The following is a 24,025-nucleotide window of genomic DNA, read 5'->3' on the forward strand; positions in this document are numbered from 1 at the left end:
GTCAAAACGATCATTGTTTTAGCTTTGGGGAAGAATATTTATTACATCACAAAGCATTCAGCTGGTTATGTCTGAGCGAGGGTAGTGAACAGCTGGTGTAGAAAATAAAGACGGTGGCAGCAGCTGCAGCATTTTTCATATACAGACCAACAGTGAGCATTGTGGAATATACATTAAACTAGACTGTTACCGGGTATAATGGCACTTTATTGTGGCGAACACAGCTCACAAAGTGGCATCTTCTTTTATTTCTCAAAATATTAAAGGAGGTCTGTTTGTTCCACATATAACTGCTATTTTATTTTATATACCTCAAAACACTTCAAAAGGAAACAGTTTTCAAAACGTGTATATAAAAATACCAGTATTAAAATCTTAACTTAGTATATACATTATCATTTTTTACTAATATGCATTAAATAATTATTTTGGTTAGTTTCTATTTTCTACCGTATCAACCTGTCTATACAGCGTTGCTACTTCAATGCACAATGCAATGCAAAATATTGACGTGGACATTTAGAACTGTTATGACAGATGCTGATATGAAAAAAGTAAAATGTCTCAAAACGGCCGAATATCCATCAACACTGACTAATGAAGGGTTTCCAAACGTACCAGTCCATGCGTCATATTAGTGCTAAAATTCAAATAGACTTTATACAAAATGTGGTCATTTTTGTTATTTTCACTTAACGTCTTAACACTCAACAGTTATCTCTTCATTCAGTAGATCGACCCTTGTCATGTCGCTGTGCTCCGATACATGGCTGATGCAGATGCTATGTTTGAACCGCCTTTCCAAAACCTAAGATTTAACATGTAAACCATCAGAAAATATGACATTCCTTTTTTTGTAGTGCAGGTTACTAGGTAATTTACACTCCAACTGTTAGGAGATGATGCAGTTTTTGGAGCGGTGGCCCCGTCTGCGACCAGTCTTTGAGCCGTGATAGTGGGGAGGAAGGGCTGTGACTCTTGTCGGGAAATCGTCAGCGTAGTATCGGCCGGCCGGTCGAGGCTGAGGGATTGGCTGTCCTAAGAAATAGCCCTCCTCCTCTGAGTCCGACGATGACGAGGAGCAAGTAGAGCACCAGTCGTCGTCTTCTTTACAGAGACCCATGAAATGCTCCACCTGAGGGTCTCTTTGTGTTGCACCCTGAAGCATATAGTCAGATCGAGTTTGGGAGATGGTCTGGGGCAGTCTTTGCGGGGGATGCTGTAAGAGCATTGGACCGCGTTGAGGGTTTACCAGACCCTGCTGCTGGTGCTCATATGGCCTCTGCGCTTTGTCCAGAGGAACCATGTGAAGGTTGTTGTCTGAGCGGGTTTTGCGACTTCTGTGGTGTCGCCCCTGCTTCTGTTGGTGCCGCCTGCTGCGCCCATGGTGGCTCGACGGGCGGCTTCTCTCTTGGCCCCCCCTGTCGTCCGGACAGTACGCCCTCCGCTGTGGCCGCTCGCTCATGGGAGGCTTTCTAATACTGACGTCAAACCCATCATTATATCCATTGTCCACAGTGTCGTCTGAGAACTTGACCACCTGAGGAGGCCTGGATTGGGACTTGCTTCTCTTCAGAGCTGGCGCGTGGGCAAAGGAGGTCAGGAGACCTTCAGAATGTGGGGGCAATGAGATAAGACCCCCTGGCATGCCTCCCCTTATTGCCATTGCCATCTCATTTTCGTCTCCCTTCTCCATATTAAGGTTCAAAGAGTTAGTGCTGTGGTGACAGTGAGATGAATTAAATGTCCCCATGTTGCTCATCTTCTCAGAGTCATCTACCACAGAAGGATCCTGCATCGCAAGGGTGTAGACTAAGGGTCTGTCCCGGCCATCTCCATCCACTGATGCACCTGGAAAGAGTGAGTGAAGAAAAAGAACATTTTGAAATTACCCGACACGTTAAAAGCACCTTTTTAAATGAATTCATCAGAACGGGTCTCCTTACCGGTGATATTTGAGAGTGCTAGGGAGTCCATTGAGTCTCCAACACCTTGCTCTGCCTTTCTAAGCTCATCGGCGATACACTCAAGGGAGTCTTCATACCACTGCCTGGTGTCTGGCCAGAAGGCCTGTCCTCCAGTGCCAGATTGGTCCTGATCCAGCTCCAGCTCTTGGATCTTTCTGGCACTTGCGGGACCTGGATGACTCCCATAGGCAGAGTCTCCCAACCCATCCTGGGACTGGGCCCAGTACATTTCAGGCAGGTGCTTCTTACTCATCAGTCCAGGACTATGGCTGTTTCCTCTGGATTGATTGGAAGTCTGGCTCTGAGTGGGACTGGCAGGAGTGGGAGAGGAGGCAGTAACCCCAATGGATGTGGTATCGGGCTTTAGCCAGGGATCAGAGACGCTAATGAGACCATTTCGATCACTGCTGGGGCTGGGGGATTTCAGAGATGGCTGCGGTAGTTGATGTAACATCCCACGGTCGCCAAACTTGAGCAGGAGCTGAGTCATGTAGTCCTCATGCTGGGCCCACTCCTCCGGGTCCTCATCTCCACAGGCGTCCTGCTCCTCCCGCTCCCTCCAGAACCTCTCCTCTATGCCAAGATGAGCCAGCTTACGTCCTACGATATCAACATCGCCGTCACCGTCTCTCTCACTGCCGCCGTTCCCGAACTTGTAGTCAAACGCTGGCGCGGTCGGAGGGGGATTAAACAGCTGCGATTGTCTCCACTGTTCGGCAGGCCTGCTGCTCTTCCCCATACGGACGCTGCGCCGCGATTCACGCGAGCGCGCTGACTGGAAGGCCGAATCCGACGAGTCGGAGGCATGGATGTCCTCTCCCTGGCTGCAGGCCTTTGAGCAGTAGATGTGACCCTGCTTTGGAAGGAACGGACAACCCAGCAAGGAGGTCTTGCATTGGGCACAACAGAAGCACTGGTCTGTGGCATGCCAATGCACACCTTCATAGGTCATCTGGGCATGATCGACACCTAGAGGACGATGATGTGAAAAGAAAGGGACGATACCATTAGTTATAGATCGAGACCCAAGAAAAACCCAAGATATATCTTGTCCTCCTTAGCTTACCAATGTTTTCGCCACAGGCCTCACAGTACTCTGCGTATAGCGACTCGAAGCAGCCACAGCAATATGGTCGGCCGTCTTTCATGATGTAGCGCTGACCACCGAGCATTATTTCACACTCGAAGCAGGCAAAGTGCTTCATGTGCCAGTGACGACCCTCGGCTTCTGTGCACTCGTCTGCAAAGATGATCTGAGGGTTGAAAACACAGCTTCTGTTAGTTCTGTAACCAACATCTTGCCATTGCTGCGGGTTTAGTTCATCATCCGTGGGTTCGTGCTACTACGACGACGACTACGACTAACTCACCTCGTCACAGGAAGAGCAGCGCGGTTTGACAAGTTCAGCGTGGTGCCTTCCGCAGTGGACTTTGCCATTGTGGTGGAAATAGATCAGGTCCACCAGTAGTTCTTGACAGGTGGTGCACACAAAGCACGCTGGGTGCCAACAGGGGCTTGGCCCTGCTCTGGAGGCAAAAATCGCCATCTCCCCTCCATTGATGCCTCCGACACACTGACAATCAAACACAAACAAAATAGTATGACCTATGTGACCTATGACCCATGTGATTTATCATTCTGACATCTTGTTGCGCCAATTTGTGGTGGCTTTTAATAAACAGGGGAATTCGTACAGGCTGGACACGTTCATCACTGAGCATTACCGCCTTGCTTTTGTCAATAATAACGATGCCACTTTGAGACCAACAAATATAGAAATGACACTTCGTGATAGAAGGCACACATAGACAAAAGACGGCTTAAGAAGATGGATATCGCCAAATTCTCATGGCTTGGGGGATTCCGTTGGGTGTTGCTGTGGAAATCCAGTGGTATTTTTGTCCACTAAATACCCCCGAATACACTGGCCTTGGACTCGCAAGATTGCAGATTCAAAATGCGCCTAAACGTGCAATCATGAGTCTTTATATAACCCAGTGCACCTATGAGACACCCCGTAGGCAGCAACGGGATCGCATGCCCAGCTGTTAAGCATTATTACCAGCGCGGACAGACTGGAGCCTCGCGTTCGAGGGGTGTTGTGTGTCACTGGGATTTACAGCACCGGGGAAACTAGAGTCTGACAAAAGGCCGTGTGAATGTATGTAAATATCTGTGGCTGCTCGTGATGTATCCTTTTCAGAACAGGAGCATGTGCAGAATGTTTGCACAGGAGACATGAACATGTGTGTGCGTGTTCCTATTTGTGCAGTCTCGCATCCCTGTGTTTGCGTCTGTGTTTGAGTGACGACAGACTTGCTGTGGATCCCCTGGTGGAGGATACGGTTGACTCTCTGGTCAGTGGGGGTGAATTTGCCCGGAAGCCACAACACAATAACATTTATTGTAATGTTTGTAGCATTGAAAGGAAGCTTTTCAGAAATATGACAGACATATTGAATACATGCTTTGTTTAGAACACCATCACCGCAACACCAAGAAACAAAAAGTTCCGCTTTTTCGGTGTTGTTTCCAGTGTGGTTTGTATATTCCTCACAATATGTCAAAAGATGCCCAAACTCCCAGAAATAAAATATTTACACATGTCATCCATAGAACCATCTGCACTGCACATACAGTGATTTGTTACGACTTCCGCACAAGGTTTACTGATTAACCTGTCCATTACTGTGACTCGCGCTGAGCTATAAATTGGTGGCAGGAAATTGGCCGAATTCCTCCATTAGGAGCTGGCTTCACTGCGCGGCGCGGGCATCTGCCTCCCCAATTTCCCCCACTTCCTCTCTCACCCTAATGACTCCGTTTATGTCTGTGATTAAAACCGTCGTATTAGCCAATCAGGGGCTGCGCCTCGGGCTTCCATGCACTGGGACGGAACAGTGGGTGTTAGCCGCGCGGGATATAAATAACTTCAGACCCTCGCCATTTGGTTTCCGAGCTTACTTTACGGTTATATGAGCTCTAAATGACGCAGGTGGTCCCGGTGTGTGTGTGTGTGTGTGTGTGTATATGCTTGTGCCCCGCTTACTGTCCATGTGTGGCACTTACATTTTCACAGCGGGTGTGTTGGAGAGCTCGAGGCAGGATCTTGGGTGTTCCTCTTCCCAGTGCCTCCCTCTTCCTCTGGGCACTGAACATGTGAAGCTCCCGCTTTTCCTCCTCTGTCAGAGTGTGGCAATAACGCACCTGGTTAAAAAAAAAAAAAGGACAGAGGTCAATGTACAGAGAAGGAATAGATAGTAATATACTGTATTGCTTTAAACCAGCTAGTCAATATAAGGCTGCAGAGGGGTTTCGGGCTGATTCCCCTCAAGGCTGCATAGAGAGCATGGCGTGAGCAACACACAAACCCCCCCCCTCTGTTTTGAGAGAAGGTGACGAGGGTCTCAGATAAAACACAAAGCCAATCCCCACAGCAACCCGCACTAAACGATTATTCCTCCTAACCGCTGTTATGCCAGGAATCCCGAGGGCAGTTTACGTCTTCAACCACCGACGTCTGCCAACAAACATCGTAAAAAAACAGTTTAACGGTATGTGTGCGCGCGCACAAGTGCATGCGTGTGTGTGTGTGTTAAGTGTACCCATTGTGTATCTAGTACGTCTGACAGAGGAGGCCTCTTCTCTTGTGATAACCCCACGGCCCATATCTCCTAATGTAAACTCTATTAACACAGATGTGAGAGGAGTGCTGGTTTACACACCATAAAGCTATAATTGTCACAGGAGAGGGTTTTTTTTGTTTTTTTTTTTGTCAGACACTTGAGAGAATGTGACCATTGTTTCAGTTTTACTAGGCGAAGGCTGGCGAGATTGTCTCAGCTTTACTCAGCTGCTGGCTTTAGCTCAGTTGGTGCTAATTATGGTTAATTTTTTTTTTTTGACTTGCCATTATAATCCAATTATGGCTCCAAAACTATACTTCTTTTTTTTTTTTTACGCCCGCTTTCCATTTACGTTCAATTTAATGCGGCAGCAGCTTTTAAGTATAGTGCTGCCATTTGTTATGGCTACAAGGGCATTTTTGTCCCCGAGACATCTTAAGAAACAAACAACTTTCTTTTTCTTGTATTCACTACCAAAGATGGCTGCTGTATTTACAGCTAAATACTGTTTTGGCGGTTACATAAATATTGTACTCGCCAATACTGTTGCCATTCTGTTTTTTTTTTTAAAAAGCAGCAACTCGTCCGCAGACTGTGCTCGTCACCGTCTCAGCCTCATTATCCCTTACCTCGTTGTCATGTGGCGGCAGCTGGTAGAGAAGCTGTCGAATCCTGTGCTTCTCGCCGGGACTGTTGACGTACGGCACCCTGTCCTCTGGCAGACAGGCAAAGTACATCTGGACCTGCAGATAGAGACGTTTGAATGGACTTGTGTGAGTAATGAAATCTTTGTTCGTGTCAGGCATAATATACATTTAATGCCAAGGAGGATGTTTCTTAGGGTGTATTGTCAAGTACTGTGGTACTATAGAATAAACCAGTCAATCTCCATCCAGGGTCTGACAGTTAAATATCTGCATACAAGAGACTAAGGGATTGGAAATGCTGATATGTTTTATATAACCTTTTTTTATCTGATGTGAGATAATGTGCCAAGGTCCTAACCTGCTCAGGTCTGAGTCCCGGTGGCACCCAGGCATACTCCTCTAGTGCACACCCGGAGTCGTCATCTGAGGTGGAGCTCCTCTGGAAGCCAACTGATACCTTCCCCATCATCCCCCCAGGTCGGGCTTCCATGTCCTGGCCTCGAGGAGAAGGACACTCCCCTCTTTCGCTGCGCTCTAGATTCATCACACACGGGCGCTGTGAGGAAAGAAAAAAAGAAAAAGGTTCCGGATTTAGGGATCACGGTTGCATAACATAGCTCTCTCTTAGTTCTCCTTGTAATTGCACCGCCAAAAGCTGTGGGCTGGGCCGCAGGAGTTTCTCGCACTCACTGTAAATTCCTCAGCAGTTCCCTTTTAATCTGTGTTTCTTAACAAGTCAAGTGCTATGATCCTCGCAAACACTTAAACACGTCAGCTGCAGGGGGGGGGGAGGTGAAACAGAGGGACCAGAGAGGCAGCAGAAAAGACAACATCATCATCTTTTGCACAATGCCAACACGTAACGTTTATTTCTACGCCATTAGGGCTCTGCACCATACTTCCTTTTGTTGCTCCACCACAAAATTGCACTTGATTAGGTTCCCAAAATAGTTTGTCCCCATTACAGGAGTCTGCAAACGAGCTTGGACGATAAATACTGGAAAAAAACACGCGAGGCTTGGCCGACTCTCAGCTCATTGAATGACACGTGAACACTGACAGTTTAAAGAGTCGGTCTTTAACCCTTTTTTATTGAGATTGAGGTCAAATTAGTGAACATACTTGCGGCGGATTACATTTATGAGGGTACATTGAGTACTTCCAGACGAAACATCTGTTGCTCTTATCCGCGGTGCTGCCGAGAACTGATGGGTGGTGTAATGCAGGTAACGTTGCGATTTGCGAGCTGTGCTAGCTGTGACAGTTACGGGACTGTTACATAAGTAGGGATTCATCGGCCTCGTCGCCGTGAGCGGTAGCCTTTCTCTTCTTATCTCTCCAGCCATGTTCTTCTGAGCCTTGTCTGACTGATAACGCAGTGCTCAAGGTGTTGAAAGAGCCACTTTTCTTTTCTTTTGTGCTTCGTCCCGATCTTTTGACGTGTAAATTCGGAGCCGAAAGGAACTTGTTTGGGTGGAAACGGTCAGGAAGCTTCACGCCGACTGTTCACACTGTGTCCGACGGTCTGAATAGCAAAGCTATCAGGTACAATTAAGGCCTTAATTACTTTCTGTTAACCCCCCATTATGTCGGCGTTACGTCCACAACTTTAGAGCCGTTAAATTAGTTTCTGAAATTGCTTGTGCCAGGTAATGACCAGTTATGTGGGGGTCTGAATAACAGTGTGTGTGTGTGTGTGGTTATTAAGCCCGAGGTAATGAACAAATAAGATAATTAACGGATATAAACTGTAGCATTATTTGACAACAAAATACATGACCGCCACCAACCAAACGGAAGCTTTCTTTACACAAACTTAAGAGGCAAACAAAGTGAAAGTAAACAAACTTTAATGCGACTATTCAATCTCCCTGATGGCAATATTAGGGCACTCTTTTCTCCTGATGCCACTCTCCGCTAAATTATTTCGGAGCAGTCACTGATAGGATAAATTAAGCTCTAAATCTTTTTTAAAACTGTGATTATGCGTTACAGTGGCTGAGTGCTAGTTTTGTGGCTAGCACAGTGCTAGGTTTGTGGCTAGCACAGTGCTAGGTTTGTTGCTAGCACAGAAGACAACAGCCCGCCGAAACCAAACTCACAACCCAAACACCTCAGAGGGGTGAAACCCCATCCTTGACAAAAACGTCAGCTGTGTCTGTTAAAAAAAACACTTACCCTGCAGGCTTCCCACACCTCGTACAGTCAGACCACAGTGACGAGAAATGAGGAAATATTAGCATTGCGATTAGCATACAGTTGAATGAAGCCCAGGGGCTTCAAAACACCACATTTACAGATGAGAAATGCTGTTAAAAGTCAAGCGAACGTCCTTATCACGGGGGGATAAAAGGGTATTTGACTGTTGCTTTGTTCCTTCGGTGACTAATCTATCAGGTTTTATGGTGGGAGAGATAATGTTATCACTCAGAAGCTTTTCTTTGCCTCTCCTGTGTTATCTCGCCCAGTTAAGACCAGTAAGTGGTGCAATTGGATGCTTTTTTTTTTAGAAATCTAAGAAGTCAAATTGGCTATTGTAAGACGTGTTATTAAACAAATCATCCATAATACACATCTTTTCTTTGGTTCAGCCAACAAGGAAAAAAAGAGACTTAAACTGATACAGAATCATCCATTGAATTGATTATCGCGGCAACCTTTAATTCACCACGCTTGAGGATTTCTATCAACCTCCCTCTGGCCCGGCAGATCTCCTGTCTCTCATGCGCACAAGTCACAGAGCCTGCGAAATTCCTGAGCCAACATACACACAGCAACTCACATTTCACCATGTCACCTCTTGGCAATTACACAATGCCTTCTTTGTGGCAAAACAAACAAGAAAGACGTCCACTTATTATTACCCGTCTAAACGTCGGGGCCATCGTGGAGATATGACGGGGCGGAAAAAGAAAAGAAACATTTCAAGACACATACAAGTCTTTATGAAGACTGGACAGAGCTCAGCTGACACGTAGAAAAGGCCTGTCCCTCTGAGGAAGAAGTCAGTTCAAACTACATGGACTTCCTCATTTACTGAGGAGATTACACCAAAAGCAAATGAAGAAAAACCATTTAATTGTGTAGTTCAAAGGCCGAGGTCATTGCTCCCTGTGTTATTTTAAGGCCAAATGGGTGTCAGGGGTGCACCCAAGACTTAACACAGCTGGCATGAGACCACCTGGACACACATACACACGACTCACTGTTGTCTGTGCACACAAACACAAGATGCAACCGGTATAAAAACCAAATCTTAAGCCTCTTCTGAAGATCTCCCACAATCCCTCAAAGTATCTGTGTTTCCTCTTACCTCTAGGAAAAGCATCTCCATTTTCCGGCCACCACACCAACTCTCATCCACCCTTCCACAGCCTCCTCGGTTACATGTCTGCAGCATGAGGCTCAGCCCGCTCCGGCCTCTAATCACATCCAGGTCGCACTCAAGTCAAGTCTGAAAAAGTCAGCAGTGACGAGTGGAGCGGCCGGTCATTCACCGGTCCAGAATTTGCAAAGGTCCAAAGAGCAAGGAGTTGTGGGGGGCGGAGGGGGACGACAGAGAGGTGATGTCTCTGTCTGTGAGTGTCTCTGATCCCTGTGAGTGTGTGGGAGTAAGTGGATATGTGTGGACGCATGTGTGTGTCTGAACTCTGAGGGCAGCCAAACTGTTGGCCCCTCCCTCATTCCTCCCCTCCAGAGAAAATCACCCTGCACCTCAATCACAAACACACACAAACACCCCCTCCCCCACGCCTCTCTCTCTCCATCTTGCCCCTTCCTCCACCAGAGTGACACCTAGCCCTCCACCCACTCTTTCCGCCCTCAACTTGGCTGCACGGCCACGGAGAGCCAGATGACATGCCCCACTCTTCTATCCCACTTTCCCTCTCTTTGTTATTATTGCCATATGTGTTTGTCTTTCTTCCTCAACACGTTTGCTCCTTCTTCTTCTTTTTAATCCAGATTCTATGGATCGAGCTGCCGGCCAAGAAACAAACCAACCAAAAAAAGAGAAGAAAAGAGTTGGCATTTGTTTTGGAGGCAGTGTTATTTCTGATCCTCTTTTATCTCCCACCGAGACAAACTGTCTATTTATAACACAATTATAACACAAATAAGTGGCTGCATACTCGCACGTACTCTTCACACAGCAAATTGCATGTGCATGTGCTTCATGATATAAATGTAACTCAAGGATTTGATCATAACGCAGGGAAATGACACCTCGTCATGTATTTAGATCTAATAACATACCTTTTGTGGCCACTTGAGGGCAGCAGAAATATGATTTTTTTTCTCACCACATCACTCTTTAACATTGTCATAAGTGAAAGGCCTTATTACTTTAACATGTGTGCCTACAGTGTAAAGAGTCCCTGGAGGGGTTGCCAGTTCAAACTTGGGTACAGGTCAAGGTACCCAACCCCCCCACATTATGTGTGTGTGCAATACTGGTGTGTGAAATAGCGTGGGTGAAATGCAGAGGTCAAATTCACTGCCACTTATTACTGAGTGTGTGTCAATAAAACTCTGAGAAAATGTTGAAAAACAGGCACAAAGCGACACTACAAAGCTCTGCTCAGTGTTGAACACGACTAACACATGGATCCGTGCAACTCTAACTTTAACTGGACTCCACATGTTGTGCGTATTGACTCATTCATAGGCTGCTAATGATTTATCGTTTCCAAAAAAAACCAAACTCCACACGTCTTGTTGGCGTTTGTCTGGTTAAATATTGACCGAAGCGTCTTCCTGAATCAACCTCATCCATCTCAGGGAATTCTCACGCAGAGGAGACCTGTCCTCTCAGCCCCGTCACTCATGCCCTCCTTCCTGTTTTGGACATCTGAATAAGGACATCTCATCAGGACACTCCTGACGACGTGGCGGAACAAATATGAATTGGGTTTTTGTGCAGAATTGGACGTCGTGTGCAGAAAAACGACGAAAAACTAACTCGCTACTATGGCGGGGAGGTCCGCCCGTGATTTATTTGGAGAAGTGGTGCGTCATCTGTCACCGTGAAAGGCTGAAAGGCCGCAATGGCTTCATTTAAAGCGTCTAAAATGACAAATGAGTTTGCTCAATTGTCCCGCAGACAAAGCCGCCTCCTCCCCTGACAACCCCACAAAGTGACTTGCAGAAAGGGCAGCGGCGCTGCTTGTCACATGCCAAATGACCAGTTTACGGAATGAGTTATGAGACGGTGAGAGTCCTGCGCGTTCGCGGAGATCGGACGAATCGACGCGCTCCGCCGCCGCGGCCGTCTCTCCTGGCATGCGTGTTTGTTTGAAATGGGAGAGAAAGGAGCTCTGACGGTCCGGTCCAGTCAGACAGTAAACCTTTCAGAGGAGCTCTCAGGTTTTCCAGGGGTCTTGGCACCGCTCTGCAAAAGCCACTTTGCGTTTAACCCTCCCGAAGATATGCATTTAGCTTCCTGAGATATCTATCTCGGATATACATTTCAAAAGCTGCGGAACTGCTGCGGTGGGCGGACCGGTTCTCGTGACAGACGAGTGCTTCATTCAAATAACAAAAACAGACAATGGGTCGGGTGAGGAATGCTCTTCTGTGAATGGAGGACAAGGCCGAGGATGAGTGGCTTTACTGCAGACAATAGACAGATACGGGCCCTTCAGACTGGGCTTGTGGCCATAGAAGCCACCTTTTTTTTTTCTGTTAAACACGGGAGGACAGCTGACCTTGCTGTCTCTTATGCTTCCTCTCAGAAAAAAGGGAATGAGTGTGTGATGGGGCAAAATAAAAATTTTTAGTCTCATTTCTAGTATCGTTCCTCAGCGGCTCTCGCGGTGTCCGCCGCATTTCAAATGGATCTTCGGGCGATGATAAAAGCGGAAAGACTTGATGTATCAGAACCCTGACAAGCGCTGAATAGATGGCTGCTCTGGTCTCATTCACGTGTCCGGGGCTAATGTGCAGCGGGAACTAATGGCAGGTTTATGCGGTGACCTTTAACGCCGCTCATATTCAGAGGCACAATGCACACGGCGTCAATGCGAGCAGATGCGCGGGTTGCACGAGCAGCTAGAGTAAAGATTTCAACGACGGAAAACTTTTTTCCGTCGTTGTTGAAGGACAAGGAGACGCCAAAAAACATTCTAGTGTTAAATAAAAGGACAATTCCAGACCCGGTGCACTTCAGTTCAGTCACAAGTGATTGAGTTTGAAACCCTTTGCCCTCAAAAGACTTTCTCGGCAGAGTTTTCTTTCCATGCGAGTAAAAGCTTCGGATTGTGCCGCAGACAAGATCTGATAGCCTTTTCTTTACCTGAAATCCAAGACCGAGTCTGGACGACGCACACTCACGCCTGTCTGCCACACATACTCACTTCTGGCTGCACATTCTCATTCATCCCATGGAACAGGGATTTGACCTTTCCTCAACCTTTGCGACGAGCTTCATTTTCATTTCTAAGAGCCGTTCACACCTGGACTCAACTAACCAGCACTGTGTTTCATCCCCAGGAGGTAAAAAAAGGGGGTTTATTCGATGCAAATATCGGGGAACGTCCCTCTGGTTATTCGCAGCCGAAATCAACAAGGACACTGACATGTCTCCACTTGTCGCCAGGCAGTTTCTGTCATAAAACGCCACAGTCAAACAGACCTGTAAAAGTGGGAGAAGTCAACAATAGTTTAGGCTGCAACTAACGATTATTTTCTCGATTCATCGTTTGGTCCCTAAAATATCTTAAAAACCTGAAAAAAAAGTTGATCGGTGTTCGTCAGACCTGGAAATGAGGATGTTCTCAAATGTCCTGTTTTGTGCACAAAGCAAAGAAATGAAGGAAATATTCACATTTGAGAAGCAAAAAAAACAGTCGGAAATCTCGTTTTAATCATGAAAAAAAGCTTCAAACTGAGGAATCGATCATCAAAATAGTTGTAGTGATTCATTAAGTAATCGATTAATAATCGACTAATTGTTTCTGATCTTCTAAAGGTCACAGTCAGACTGAGTGCCTGCGATAGTGACGCTTGTCTGCATATGTCAGGCTGTTGCTCTCTGAGAGCTGACGATGACAAATGAAGCCAGGAAATTCACCGCTAGTCTTAGTGTTTATATCGTTATATATTGTACATGTTTTGGTCATGAATGTTTATTGTTTATTATCTTATCTCTTTGCTGCTGTAACAATGTAAATGTCCCCACTGTGGGACAAATAAAGGACTTATCTTATCTTATCTTAAGCTGACAAGCCCAGACAAATAATCGCAGAGGGGAACAGACTTGTAGACATTACTTATTTAGTTTTCTCTTCCAGGCATTTGTCTTATTCATTCATTGACTGTATATACACAGCAGCACCTACAGGACAATGTGTCCCGTGTCTGATTGGAATCAGGTGCCATGTCCCACCTGCATAGTCCATATGCGCACCGGGCCGACAAACCGGCTTCCACACATTCACAGAAAATCCCTTAGATCCACATCTCAATTCACACCCATTATGCTCCCCACCATTCAGGCCAGTTCACACCGACAGACGCCTCTCAGCAGCTTTTCACACCGCGAGAAATGGATCTTTAGCCACTGCCCACAAGGCCCACAAGCTCCACTGGCTGGAAGTCGCGATCCGCGCTCGCACGCTCCCTTTAGATGAGTGTGATTTAAGCCTGGAGTCATAAAACCCCTGGGCCGAGATTTGCTAAGCACCTCTGGGTGTTACCTACACACCTCCGGGACAATGGAAGTGGCAATAAAAGTGCTATAAAGTTCAGGAAGTTGTCAGGTAACTGGGGATGTGAGTTCTTGTAACCATTTAGTGGCTTTAAATGGGTCTAACCGTTTTCCAAAAATGGATGATTCCCGCTGATTCGCAAAAGTGTCACATTTCTACTTGTACTTCGTTGCCGGGGAGATCTATTCCCCGTCTTCCAAAGGCGGTCGGTATTTAATTGTGGATAAATGATTGCAAGATGAGAAATAATTGCAGCTACTGTTCAGCCTTACATGTGTATCTGTCAGTCTTCATTACGCCTCTTGACAGGACTTTATCCCCGCACATGCAGCCAATTATTCTGACATTCAAGAGGATTTAATGAAAATCCCCTCACTTCTCACAGGCTGATTAGACTCGGTCGAGGAATTACGCTGTTTTGCGGCTAAGTGGGATTTCGAAACAACAGCATCGCTCCCTTTCCCTTATGTCCAGAGGTAAGTCGCTCATTATTATTATTATTACCATCATTCACTCCTTTTATTTTATTTGGCAGAGTCAACCTTATTTTCCCTGCATGAGACGTGTCATTACCTGACTCCTTTCACGTCCCGCTATAGCCCCTGTAGGCAGCGGCGCTTCGCCAGGCCCAAGTATTTTATCGCATACAAACTGTTCATATTCTGCATTTAAAAAAAAAAACCAACGGTCTCACATGTCTCCCTCATTTGTTGCTCTCTACATCCTTAATCCAATACACGACGATCCCTGCCTATGGGGAATTTTGTTATCATTTATTTCATGGTGTCTCTCTTGAGTGTTATTAATACTGCAGTGGGTGACGCACTCTTCTTGGGTACTTTATCTCGAGAATGCGCTGCTAATAATAACACGTGTGGCGAGCGCCACGCACAGTGCGCGCAGTGTTCTTTCCACCGTGTTTACATTCTCTATCCTTCACGTTCGACGACTGCGGATTCATGCTCCGTGTTTATTTTTAGTTCTATTTTTGCCAGGGCCACATTGGTGAGCCCCTCCCCAGTCTCCCCAGCGACTGCTCTTAATAACGTGAAGGGTTTGCTGTGCTTTCCGTGTGGAAGACTCCGTGTATGCAGATCGCTGTGTGCCATCCCTCTTTCCCCATTGGTGCCTCCTGGTTCCTGCTTCCTGGAAGAGAGGCAGGAAGCAGGAAGCGTGAAAGCACCAATGGGGAAGGAGGGATGGCACACGGCACTCTGCATACACAGACAGTCGTCCACACAGAAAGCACAGCGACGTGATTGGTTTGCCCTCACTTCCTGCTCACCTGCCCTTCATTTCCTCATCATCAGCACACCTGTATATAAACCAGCAGTTGGGACCCACTCAGTGGGCTGTGGGGTTTCATGGGAGTAGTTTGGTACTGTGTTGTTCATGTATTTTGACTGACTTAGCTGAAGACTAGTATTGGGGATTAGTGCTAGTTATTAGCCCTTTTGCTTGTGCAATGTATTTGTTGTGATCTGTTTAGTTAGTTATTCAGTGACTAGTCAGGCCACACTTGGGGTTGCTTTTGTTTTGTTTGACTCTTGTTTCCTGTACCCTTTTATTTTGAATAGCATCCTCCTCCCTTAGTTCCTTCCTGTTCTTTTGTGTCATGTTTAATACAAAAAATGAAATTACCTCTTCATTAAAATACTTTTTCATTTATAAATTGCCTTCCTATGTCTGGTTATTTATGTTGCCGGGGTCATAACGGCGTATTCTTTGCCACGTTGCTGAGAAACTGGAGGAACCGACGCCAACTAAATAAATACGTAAATGTTACCTATCTGAAAGAATAAGATCATTTAGGTCATTAGTGTGTGTGTGTGTGTGTGTGTGTGTGGAAGAACAGAGGGGGGAAAAAAGGAATGTCTTATGCATGCCGTCCAACACTAATTTGATATTGTTAAGTGATGCATTCCTTCTTTAATAAAAAGCAAAGGTCATCGCAACCACCTCTGTGAAATATGCGCGTGTGTGTGTGTTTGAAGCATCTTAATAAAAACCCAGCCTGCTGCAAACAATGTGTGGTTCAAAACGGTCTCGCACAGAAGAGAATGAAATTCACGACTTGAATAATGGAACAGACGTCGACTGTGTGTGTGTGTGTGTGTGACCGTGGGTGACGACGGAAAATGTCAAGAACCGGACTGTCTTGTTCTTATTGACGGGGACAATTTTATGCATCGCTGTGGTTTCATTGGAAAGTTAATATAAGCACGGGGGGCACAATTAGGCTGCTGCAAGGCTGATAAAGTGAAGCTGCTAAACACAAGGAAAAGAGTGAAATACTGCACTCACGTGTTATTATTTGACGACACATGTTGTCCTTGTTGTCCTACTGGCACAGTAACTGTCATTATGCCTCCATTAATCTAGGTACCATATGTGGCTGAAGTACACTTTAATCGAGGCTAAGGCCATAGTCTGACTAAGACAGGCAATCGGATAACTTGCCGAGTCCGAGTATATTGGCTGTGAAGGTGGCACTGCATCACTATAAACTAGTCCGTATTTAATCAGTTTCCTGTTGACCTTTTATGTCGCAGAACAGCAACTCACACGGTCGCTATGAAAAAGTATGTTAGTCTGATTAAGACTAGCCTCGAATAATTGTCTTAGTCCGACTAAAACCGGACTTTTCACATGCATGTGCACCCTCCGAGTGAAGAGAAACCAGAATATGATACTTCATGTGAGCATTACTGTGTCTCTGAAAGACATGACCATAAAAACAAACTGAAGACAGACACCTGTAAAAACAGTCAAACGTGACGGCGTGATCAGGCAAGATGAGCGAGAGTGTTGCATCGCATTGACATGGGAAAATGTGTGTTTGAATGGGGAATTTCTGAATAAGAGCAAAAAACAAATGTAGGCCAGGGATTGGGGCTGTGTACACAGCGGCTTAATGACAGGATCCTGCAAGGATTGGCACATTAGTCAAGCCGAGCAGACGAGACAAGTGCACACTCACACGCGTACAAAGTGGCTGTGCATTTCACATCCAGCAGCCTCACTCTCTCATAACTCACCACAGGAAACACAACAGTAACTGGGAACGGCACGTCTGACCAAATTTGCCGCCGCAGGCGCTGTGTCACACTCCGGCTACAGTTTGGCCTCCATGGACCGGCACAGTCCTGGAACCGCGTTGCTTTTCATTACATGGCACATTCGAATGACGTCCGCTAACAAAACAGCTGAGCGATATCCGCCTTGGCTCAGCACTCACATTTTGGTGACGGGTTTGGATGCCACGAGGGCGACAGATGTCGAGGCTGCGTGTTATAGGAAAGTCGCTTTGACTTCCGCCGCTTAAATAAACTCACTATCACAGGGGAGAGTGGTGTGGCTGGCCATTTTGTGGCCTGTTTGTCCTCCTCCTGCTCCTCCTCCTCCTCCTCCTCTCAGGGACTGCGGCTGAATCTGACCAGGCAGCCGCTGTTTGGCATTCCACACTGACCCTCGAGTAGCGGGCCTGAGGTTCACGGGTAAACAGACAAACCGTTTGGTGGGTGTGCAGGGCTGAAGGCCTGTATCACCCTCTGTCCTTCCTTGGCCTCCCCTCTTAATTCCGACCTGCCTTACAGTTCTGACTGAAACCTCCTGGGTTTACTGTCAGTCCCGCTCCAAACACTTGAACACTAATCTACAACAGATGGGGAGGAAGCAGTATAAAAGGATACACGGTGTATTTATTCTCCTCTGAACCAAACAATCGGGGTTTCGGTGAGGATTTGAGCAAAGCCAAAGAAGGGCTGTAATGATGTGCACCACCACAGCAGCTCTCAAGGGCTTAACTGGACATATTACTGTCCATCCACAAGCAGATGTCTTTCATTTCCTGAGGGTCATTCCTTCCAGAAAGGCAGCAAACACTCATACAGAACATGTACGTGAAACATCCATTAAATAAAAACCACGTGCGAACACAACAACAACAACAACAACTCCACACATGTTGGATTTTCACGGGTGGCTGGTCCCAGATAATGAGCGCCTTAGCCGTCCGTTTACTGTCTAGTTTTCGAGGTCATTAGTATAAACACAAAAGACATTGATGCACACCCTCATTAATGCAAGTGGCAATTTTGGCTCCCTTTCACAGGCAGGAAGAAAAAAGGGAACGGGCAAATCTCACAACACCGAAACCCAGACAACTCTCTAATCACTGTTTGTATTGGTTTTTGCAAAGAGCACTCGGGAAGCCCCGAGCTTTCATCAGCTAATCACTATGGGCGCGTATCTGTTACATTCTCCCTCTCTCGGTGATGGACTTTTCCCGGAGGAAACACTTGACTGCTGCCGCTCAAATCAGGAGCTTGTTCAAGGACGGGGGGGGTTCATGCGAAAAGTGGAATACCTTTCTAATAAGAAAGGAATAGAAAGCACTGTTAGCCAGTGGTGGATCGAGGGAGATATGGACACAATAATATTTACATATTACGTCATATTTGAAGCTGATATGTCTCCACATTTCCGCCAAAGAGGTCGCGTCTGTCGCGGCGTTTTTTTGGCCTGGTTGCGAGAAGCATAAAGGACGCTGTAGGATGACATTTTCTCAGGATGTAGGTGATGACTCGAGGAGGAAATGATGAGATAATGGTGGTGGTGGTGATCCTATGAGATTGTGGAATGTGTTGAGACCTCGCCTTGGCGGGGGTCTGTACTCTCAGGATCCTTTTCCTTACACGCAGTAAACAAACAAAACTGTGAGAACAAACAAAATGAGCTAAAAGATGGGAGGAACGACAAAGTCCAGATCATTTCAGCAGTTATAACAACCAGCTCATGCTTGAGCAAAATGTGCAACTTTTGGTGAATTTGGTGAAAATCCTGTAATCGTCCACACCCTCATTTATACCGTATTTATCGCAGCAACAGGCAATTTCCTGCCTCCGGGTGGCATCAGATTGGATGGAGCCATTTCCCCTCTGGAAGAATTAAGAGGCTGGGTATTCCTCTGGGAGGCCGTGTAGAGATGCAGCGACAGATAACGCTGGGATGTCCTCGGAGACGGAGACAGACGACCACCCAGCTGCTCGGGCTTACGCTGTATTTCAAACGTCAGACATTTCTTCCTGAGGCGGGAATGTTATTATTACACCTCCCAGTTCCATATAAAAAGGTACAATATATGAAAAGTGAGGCGTTTTATTGGCGGGTTCTGCCTCTACGCCAGTAGCTGAGTTGGGCAACTAGTTTCAGTCAATACGCTTCCATGCAGAGTTTAACTAGACTAGTCTCCTCATCCCTGAAAACAAACACTAGCAGGGAACATGTGATAAGTTAGTTAATTCATATTAGGCATTTTCCGGTTGACCTATAAAATCACAGACCAAAACAACTTTAGCTGGTGATTCCTTGGTACCGTGTCTTTCTACCATTCATTAACTTAGCAGAGGAGAGCACCAAGGCCAATCTGGATCCAGTTGAACGAATACATGCAGTCGTAATACGACTCCCCATTTGCATTAGTCTGACTTTAAGAAATGGGATTCATGACCATTACAGTCACTCACTTACGTGTGTTTGAACTGTAAAGCTAGCAGGAACACAACATCCAACACGTGAGTCCACGTGAGACCGATTTAGGGCTGTGTTTTTCTGCCAAACACTGATCCCACGATCACACATAAAAGTGTTTCTTATTTTACTTCATTATTCTGGAACAATTACACAATTGCATCGGTTCTGGAGCTATTTTATTTCTTACTGGGCCTGTCAGAAAGAGTGACTGTTGCTTACACTTCAGAGGAGCATTTCTCAAAACATTTCTAAAACGGCGGCGAGCGCACAGGGACTGACGGCGCGACGGCCGCACACTCACGCGCCCAAATGTCAAGCTTTTCACTCTCCGCGTGACAAATCTGTCCGATAATGGCAGCGACGCCGATTGAATTACCAGAATTTTGACTTTTTTTTACACATCACAACAGCGTGCACTGTGATGTATAACCTCCCACCCTCCCCCCTTTACACACACACACACACACAAAAAGTCCCAGAATGTGTTGTGGAGACCTTTTTATGTTTTTCCATATCAAAAACAAAGCGGGAAAGCTATCATTTGTGTCGTGCCTGGGGGTGGTCATTTCACCGCGAATAATTATGTGGTTTGTTGCACGGTGATCCTGTCTTCCTATACGAGACGCTGCGTCTATCTATACTGTTTACCTTTTACTCCAGCTTGAAAGCCTTCTAATTATTATTATCATCTAATAATCGTCACTCTTAATGTCTCCGTAGCAACCGTCACTGGAGACTGGCAGTGTCTGGGCAGGTGTGTGTGTGTGTGTGTGTGTGTGTGTGAGAGGGGGGCTTTAATCATCATCAAATAGAGCTGTGTGTATGGGTAATTAAGTTGGTGCCAAATCGACTCTCACTTGCAGGCACGAGTCAGGAACTCTCACCAACACCTTGGATTTTTTTTTTTGCATCACTCGAGTAAACGCTGCAGGCAACTTTATTTCATGTGCAAGTTTTGACACAGAGAGGAGCGCAACTCCCTCTCGGAGGCCATTACTCAACGTCTGATATTCTCCTAAGCCCCCGTATTACTCTTCCTGCCCACAAGTTGACCATAATACCAGGCTTGTGGAGCCAGTGCGGCCTGCAGGGTTTGCTCTGAAACCACTCGGCGAGCACGAGGATCATGATTAGTGTTCGTAACACCAAGGATCGGCCGCTCTGCACGCTTACACACACTCACACACGCTGCACCCTTCGCCTCCCCGTTGCCAGAGAAATGCTCCGAGGTTACCGTAAGCCAACACACGCAACGTAAGCTCCTCTTTCACCGTTTACAGTGTAATATTTCCTTTCGAAAAAGAACTCACTCTTTCATGACGCGACAAAACGGAGCAACAGCAGCAAACAGGGCTGCAGCCAGTGATACTCTGATTAAGAGTATCTGCTCAAAGCGGCTCACAACCATTGTGCCTGGTGTCTAATTGCACTTTAAGACGGATGAAGCCCGGCTCCAGCTCTATTTACATATGAGCCCCCCACTGCATAAGTGATAATACAGCTGATGGAGTCTGGAGCTGGGTGGTTCCACTATTAAATTCGGAGAATTACCTCCAGGCTTCTTATATTTCTGCTCTTCTGAGAAATGTCTGTTTTTCATTGTTCACTGTTCTGCATCTTCTGTTCACTGACTGGCCCTTCACACACACAACTACAGGGGGATGGCTGCTTGGCAAGCAAGTGTGTGTGTGTGTGAGAGAGAGAGAGAGAGAGAGAGAGAGAGGGTGTGTTTTCTGAGGTTTGGAACGACTTACACAACCCCACACACTCGATTAATTTCTGTATGACAGCACAAACTTGCCTGTGTGTACACATGTTGGTCTGAGGTTTTAAGCCTACAGAAGTGCACAGACATCGGTGTTGATTTACGAGAAGATGGAGGCTTCTATATGTGTGTGTGCATACTCGTGTTTATGTTTCTTATTGGTTCCATTTATTTAATCTGCAGCCAATCTGTGCTCCAACTCAAACACAGGGACAGACATGTGTGAATACTCCACAACACCCTGAACCAGTAAACTACTCTAAATGTAGACAACATTAATGTGATTTAATGTACTGTAAACAGCATTAAACACAATATTTTTCTTTAACTTAGGAGCCATTCAATTGAGCTAACACTTCTGCACAAAAGTTGTCCGTATGTGATGTAAAATCATGATAATCTGCTTCTCCTCCTTGATCCTTGAGGGTCTTCAAACTGTTTTACTGCTGCGATCAGATGAGGTGTTTAACTACACAGGCCAGCGGCTCTAAATCCAGAACACCACTGGTTGCAGAGTGAAAAAGAAGAGGGGGGAAAAAAAAAAAAGGTTTTCCAGGAGAATGTCCAACAATATCAAAACAATCTCCAGGCTGGATTTCCTCTCTGGCACTCAAACCCCACTTGAGAAGAAAAATCTGGGCTGCACATGAGAAAACGAAGAAACGGTGATGTGAGGATGCTGAAAAATGAGTCTGTCAGGTTCTAAAATCGACCACAAGAAAAAAAATCCCAAAGGTTGACAGCGTTTTTCTTTTTTAATAATCCATCCATGTCTCCTGCAGCTCTCGGCCCGGGACCGTGTTCGACTTCACACGTCTCGTCGCTCTGTGCTGAAACTCAAAAGGTCATCTCTTCGAGATCAGCTTCGCATTCCAACTCGGCTCAAGCATTTTCCCAGTCACTTTGACCTTTTTAAACAAAAATCCACATTAATGTTGAGCAACGCTCTGATTTCACCATTTAAAAGAAATGTTCTCTTCTTCTGCTTCTCTGGCATCAATTAAAAGACTCTGGGTTTGTCCTATAATAAAAGTCAAACACACTGGTCGTTGTGGTCCGAATAGCTGACCAATTAACAGCAGCTCCACTTCCTGAGCTTTTAAAAACACCCCTTCTCTTCTGCACATAAATGCATAAAAAGGGCATCAGCAATGTAAGATAAACACACCTGCCTTGTTCCATCCAAAACAAAAATATCAAATTCATGTCGGAAGTCTGTCATCAGGACCCGATTCCTACTACCGGGTAGTTTCCTGTCAGTGTGTGTGTGCACAAACGCGAGGTAACAGATATGCAGTTTCCGCTCGCGCTCGGTACCACACACACAGATATATACTCATTAACAAGGGCTTAGCGGTTGCAGCTCACATACCCCCAGCAAAGTGCAGCAGAGTCAGGCTGACTTGACCTCCCACAGAGGCAGAATACACCTCACGGTCACCTGATCCTCAACTGCACTGATCCTGGATCAGCTTTGCAGCCTCCCTCCCTCCCTCCCCACTAGATTGTAAGCAGTAATAAAAATGTGAGTAAGGTTATGTTTTGAGGGTGAAGAAACATGGAAGAATGGAGCTTTGAGGTGACGCGAGAGAGGAAAACAACCACTGCACAACTGTCTCTCTCCAACATCTCTCCAACCACTAGGTGCCACCACTGGCTTCAATTCAGCTCACAGAGTAACACACGCCATTACAGGACTCACACTCACAATCGCACTTTTTAAGGCTTTACCAGAAATTCTCTTGGAGGAACAGAACAGGAGCCAGAACAGTGAATAAAACACTAAAAGAAAACTATTTGAACATTTAACAGGGCTGAGTTTTAGTTCTTCTCTTCTTTTTTTACACCTGTTTTAAATTGTAGATTTATGACTGAATGTGAGAAAAAAAATCTGCTCCGTGTGGCTCTGTGAGTACGTCATGTTTCTATGTCTGTGGGTCTGGGCTGTGGTCTGTCAGCGCCTAAAGTGATCTCGAGGACTTCAAGAGAAGCTCGTAAAGAGAAGGAAATAATGACAGTGTGGAGAGAGAGAGACACACACACACACACAGAGAGAGAGAGAGACCACCTGAGTGACAAGCAACAGCTGACTTCACACATCTGGACACCAAAATGCGAAACCCTTCATTTCGTGCGTATTTACGCACAAACACGCACACACTTATTGTCACAGATCCACTTTCCGTCCGTGCCGCACATCATCAGCTTTAACTTTCGTGTGTCTGGCCATGAAGTCATACAGAGACAAATCATTCCCATATTTGCCTGACGCACGAATATCACCCCCCCCTCCCAAAAAGCTTGTTTTTTTCTGGATCACAAACAGCTTTGTGCGATTTAAAGTTGCACCATTTCAGACGTAAATCAAATGAAACTTCTCACTCACCTCCCAACAAACGCGACAATGTGGTCCGGGCTCAGGTTGAATATTCCCCTTTTTTTTTTTATGTTTTTGGTTTTGTGGAAAATGGACAAATAATAATCACGCCGGTGGAGGAGACATCCGGGCTGACTGCGGATGTCGGGAGTCCTGATTCAGCAGCAGCTCAGTGGATGAAGAGTGGAGCAGAGTGTGATTCAGAGCATGGTCGTGTGCAAAGTTAAACAGAGAGAGAGAGAGAGAGAAAGAGAGAGGGAAGGAAAACGCACACCAGGCTGAGCGCTGCACAGCTCTGGCACAGGACTAAAGCGTCGAGGAATGACATTAGTTCTGCTCTGCGCCTATTGGCTCAAACATAGCGCCCCCCCACCCCTCCATCTCCCTCCTCTCCAATAATG

At 46.1% G+C, this 24,025-nt stretch overlaps 1 protein-coding gene across 3 annotated transcripts; it reads right to left on the minus strand.

Annotated features, from left to right (window-relative positions):
• Nucleotides 1–16: 16 nt before the first annotated feature.
• LOC122766263 (prickle-like protein 1) lies at nt 17–23,929 on the minus strand. 3 transcript variants are annotated; one of them, XM_044020977.1, is made up of 8 exons: nt 23,634–23,929; nt 6,600–6,797; nt 6,224–6,337; nt 5,038–5,175; nt 3,338–3,541; nt 3,034–3,220; nt 1,947–2,936; nt 17–1,851 (listed from the first exon to the last, which is right to left on the minus strand). In XM_044020977.1, exons 2-8 carry the CDS (start codon nt 6,783–6,785, stop codon nt 893–895), a joined length of 2,778 nt encoding a protein of 925 aa, XP_043876912.1. In that variant the 5' UTR covers nt 6,786–6,797; nt 23,634–23,929; the 3' UTR covers nt 17–892. The 3 variants fall into 3 exon arrangements, with proteins under 3 accessions (XP_043876912.1, XP_043876911.1, XP_043876910.1); XM_044020976.1 differs by lacking the exon at nt 23,634–23,929 and adding an exon at nt 18,818–20,647; XM_044020975.1 differs by lacking the exon at nt 23,634–23,929 and adding an exon at nt 9,555–12,764.
• Between the last annotated feature and the right edge of the window lie 96 nt (nt 23,930–24,025).

Source organism: Solea senegalensis, linkage group LG3 (genome assembly GCF_019176455.1).
Source record: "Solea senegalensis isolate Sse05_10M linkage group LG3, IFAPA_SoseM_1, whole genome shotgun sequence".
NCBI classification, from domain to species: domain Eukaryota; kingdom Metazoa; phylum Chordata; class Actinopteri; order Pleuronectiformes; family Soleidae; genus Solea; species Solea senegalensis.